We start from the raw sequence: 4650 nt of genomic DNA on the forward strand, positions 1-4650 counted from the left end.
TGTTAATCTGCAAAATTGTAATTATTTGCCTACCTCATGCCTTTTGCACACATTGTATATAGACTCCCCCTTTGTTTTCTACTGTGTTATTGACTTGTTAATTGTTTACTCCATGTGTAACTCTTTGTTGTCTGCTCACACTGCTATGCTTTATCTTGGCCAGGTCGCAGTTGTAAATGAGAACTTGTTCTCAACTAGCCTACCTGGTTAAATAAAGGTGAAATAAAAAATAAATAAAAAATATATGGGATTTGCTAACCTTTTGGATTACAGACGGCTCAGTGGGGTTTGAAAACAGCGCCCCTTGTGTTCAGTGCCAGCATTACCAAATATCCCAGTGTGACACAAGGTCGGTATGAAGGTATGACAGCCTAGTGTGGTCTGTGGATCAGCAAGCCAGTTAGAATCAGGTCATGTCTCCTAACTAAATAACTAACACACGGTTTGTTTTCCACAGACATGCTCCAGGGGTTTAGAGAGAGACGGGAGGGAGGGGGGCAGCGGTTTGTGAGGAAGGGGGATAGGAGGAGGGGTGGTGTGTTTGTGAGGGGGGGTTGGGATGGGAGGAGTTGTGGGGTGTTTGTGAGGGGGGTTAGGATGGGATGGGAGGAGGGCTGGGGTGTTTTGGAGGGGGTGGGGGTGGGATGGGATGGGAGGAGGTGTTTTGGAGGGGAGGTTGGGGATGGGAGGAGGTGTGGTGTGTTTTGGAGTGGGGGTTGGGGTTGGGATGGAAGGAGGTGTGGGGTGTTTTGGAGGGGGGGTTGGGATGGGGGGGTGTTTTGGAGGGGGGATTGGGATGGGAGGAGGTGTGGGGTGTTTTGGAGGGGGGGTTGGGATGGGAGGGGGTGTTTTGGAGGGGGGATTGGGATGTGAGGAGGTGTGAGGTGTGGGATGTTTTGGAGGGGGGGTTGGGATGGGAGGAGGGCTGGGGTGTTTGGAAGTTGGGGATGGGAGGAGGTGTGGGGTGTTTTGGAGGGGGGTTGGGGATGGTAGGAGGTGTGGGGTGTTTTCGAGGGGGGGTTGGGGATGGGAGGAGGTGTGGGGTGTTTTGGAGGGGGGTTGGGGATGGGAGGAGGTGTGGGGTGTTTTGGAGGGGGGGATGGGAGGAGGTGTGGGGTGTTTTGGAGGGGGGGATGGGAGGAGGTGTGGGGTGTTTTGGAGGGGGGGTGTTGTTGGCTGGGCAGTGAGTCACAGAGCTGTTTAGAGGAGAGGAAGTAGGTTAATGTCCTAGAGAGTCTGATACCCCAATATTACCCCGATCCCCCTTTCCCAGACACCTCTCCTCCTTATACCCTTTCCCAGACACCTCTCCTCCTTATACCTTTTCCCAGACACCTCTCCTCCTTATACCCTTTCCCAGACACCTCTCCTCCTTATACCCTTTCCCAGACACCTCTCCTCCTTATACCCTTTCCCAGACACCTCTCCTCCTTATACCCTTTCCCAGACACCTCTCCTCCTTATACCCTTTCCCAGACACCTCTCCTCCTTATACCCTTGTCCCGTGTGGGTTGTTTTCCCAGACACCTCTCCTCCTTATACCCTTTCCCAGACACCTCTCCTCCTTATACCCTTTCCCAGACACCTCTCCTCCTTATACCCTTTCCCAGACACCTCTCCTCCTTATACCCTTTCCCAGACACCTCTCCTCCTTATACCCTTGTCCCGTGTGGGTTGTTTTCCCAGACACCTCTCCTCCTTATACCCTTTCCCAGACACCTCTCCTCCTTATACCCTTGTCCCGTGTGGGTTGTTTTCCCAGACACCTCTCATCCTTATACCCTTGTCCCGTGTGGGTTGTTTTCCCAGACACCTCTCCTCCTTATACCCTTTCCCAGACACCTCTCCTCCTTATACCCTTGTCCCGTGTGGGTTGTTTTCCCAGACACCTCTCCTCCTTATACCCTTGTCCCGTGTGGGTTGTTTTCCCAGACACCTCTCCTCCTTATTTTATTTTATTTATTTCACCTTTATTTAACCAGGTAGGCTAGTAGAGAACACCTTTATTTAACCAGGTAGGCTACTAGAGAACACCTTTATTTAACCAGGTAGGCTAGTAGAGAACACCTTTATTTAACCAGGTAGGCCAGTTGAGAACACCTTTATTTAACCAGGTAGGCCAGTTGAGAACACCTTTATTTAACCAGGTAGGCAAGTTCTCATTTACAATTGCGACCTGGCCAAGATAAAGCAAAGCAGTTCGACAGATACAACGACACAGTGGAGTAAAACAAACATACAGTCAATAATACAGTATAAACAAGTCTATATACAATGTGAGCAAATGAGGTGAGAAGGGAGGTAAAGGCAAAAAATGCCATGGTGGCAAAGTAAATACAATATAGCAAGTAAAACACTGGAATGGCAGTTTTGCCATGGAAGAATGTGCAAAGTAGAAATATAAATAATGGGGTGCAAAGGAGCAAAATAAATAAATAAATTAAATACAGTTGGGAAAGAGGTAGTTGTTTGGGCTAAATTATAGGTGGGCTATGTACAGGTGCAGTAATCTGTGAGCTGCTCTGACAGTTGGTGCTTAAAGCTAGTGAGGGAGATAAGTGTTTCCAGTTTCAGAGATTTTTGTAGTTCGTTCCAGTCATTGGCAGCAGAGAACTGGAAGGAGAGGCGGCCAAAGAAAGAATTGGTTTTGGGGGTGACTAGAGAGATATACCTGCTGGAGCATGTGCTACAGGTGGGAGATGCTATGGTGACCAGCGAGCTGAGATAAGGGGGGACTTTACCTAGCAGGGTCTTGTAGATGACATGGAGCCAGCGTACAGGTCGCAGTGTTGGGTAGTATATGGGGCTTTGGTGACAAAACGGATTGCACTGTGATAGACTGCATCCAATTTGTTGAGTAGGGTATTGGAGGCTATTTTGTAAATGACATCGCCAAAGTCGAGGATTGGTAGGATGGTCAGTTTTACAAGGGTATGTTTGGCAGCATGAGTGAAGGATGCTTTGTTGCAAAATAGGAAGCCAATTCTAGATTTAACTTTGGATTGGAGATGTTTGATATGGGTCTGGAAGGAGAGTTTACAGTCTAACCAGACACCTAAGTATTTGTAGTTGTCCACGTATTCTAAGTCAGAGCCGTCCAGAGTAGTGATGTTGGACAGGCGTGTAGGTGCAGGTAGCGATCGGTTGAAGAGCATGCATTTAGTTTTACTTGTATTTAAGAGCAATTGGAGGCCACGGAAGGAGAGTTGTATGGCATTGAAGCTTGCCTGGAGGGTTGGTAACACAGTGTCCAAAGAAGGGCCAGAAGTATACAGAATGGTGTCGTCTGCGTAGAGGTGGATCAGAGACTCACCAGCAGCAAGAGCGACCTCATTGATGTATACAGAGAAGAGAGTCGGTCCAAGAATTGAACCCTGTGGCACCCCCATAGAGACTGCCAGAGGTCCGGACAGCAGACCCTCCGATTTGACACACTGAACTCTATCAGAGAAGTAGTTGGTGAACCAGGCGAGGCAATCATTTGAGAAACCAAGGCTGTCGAGTCTGCCGATGAGGATGTGGTGATTGACAGAGTCGAAAGCCTTGGCCAGATCAATGAATACGGCTGCACAGTAATGTTTCTTATCGATGGCGGTTAAGCTATCGTTTAGGACCTTGAGCGTGGCTGAGGTGCACCCATGACCAGCTCTGAAACCAGATTGCATAGCAGAGAAGGTATGGTGAGATTCGAAATGGTCGGTAATCTGTTTGTTGACTTGGCTTTCGAAGACCTTAGAAAGGCATGGTAGGATAGATATAGGTCTGTAGCAGTTTGGGTCAAGAGTGTCCCCCCCTTTGAAGAGGGGGATGACCGCAGCTGCTTTCCAATCTTTGGGAATCTCAGACCAAAGAAAGAGAGGTTGAACAGGCTACTAATAGGGGTGGCAACAATTTCGGCAGATAATTTTAGAAAGAAAGGGTCCAGATTGTCTAGCCCGGCTGATTTGTAGGGGTCCAGATTTTGCAGCTCTTTCAGAACATCAGCTGAACGGATTTGGGAGAAGGAGAAATTGGGAAGGCTTGGGCGAGTTGCTGTTGGGGGTGCAGTGCTGTTGACCGGGGTAGGAGTAGCCAGGTGGAAAGCATGGCCAGCTGTAGAAAAATGCTTATTGAAATTTTCAATTATGGTGGATTTATCAGTGGTGACAGTGTTTCCTATCTTCAGTGCAGTAGGCAGCTGGGAGGAGGTGTTCTTATTCTCCATGGACTATACAGTGTCCCAGAACTTTTTGAGTTAGTGTTGCAGGAAGCAAATTTCTGCTTGAAAAAGCTAGCCTTGGCTTTTCTAACTGCCTGTGTATAATGGTTTCTAGCTTCCCTGAACAGCTGCATATCACGGGGGCTGTTCGATGCTAATGCAGAACGCCATAGGATGTTTTTGTGTTGGTTAAGGGCAGTCAGGTCTGGGGAGAACCAAGGGCTATATCTGTTCCTGGTTCTAAATTTCTTGAATGGGGCATGTTTATTTAAGATGGTTAGGAAGGTATTTAAAAAAAATATCCAGGCATCCTCTACTGACGGGATGAGATCAATATCCTTCCAGGATACCCCGGCCAAGTCGATTAGAAAGGCCTGCTCGCTGAAGTGTTTCAGCGAGCATTTTACAGTGATGAGTGGAGGTCGTTTGACCGCTGACCCATTACGGATGCA

The 4650-nt window shown here is 48.2% G+C and overlaps 1 protein-coding gene across 1 annotated transcript; it reads right to left on the bottom strand.

The window, feature by feature from the left end:
• Positions 1-592: 592 nt before the first annotated feature.
• On the bottom strand, positions 593-1196 carry LOC116360711 (extensin-like; the record flags this gene model as incomplete). Its single annotated transcript, XM_031815683.1, has 1 exon — positions 593-1196. A coding segment is annotated over one exon (604 nt), but the record flags the coding sequence as incomplete, so codon positions are not given.
• Between the last annotated feature and the right edge of the window lie 3454 nt (positions 1197-4650).

Source organism: Oncorhynchus kisutch, unplaced genomic scaffold, assembly GCF_002021735.2.
Source record: "Oncorhynchus kisutch isolate 150728-3 unplaced genomic scaffold, Okis_V2 scaffold230, whole genome shotgun sequence".
Taxonomy (NCBI): Eukaryota; Metazoa; Chordata; class Actinopteri; order Salmoniformes; family Salmonidae; genus Oncorhynchus; species Oncorhynchus kisutch.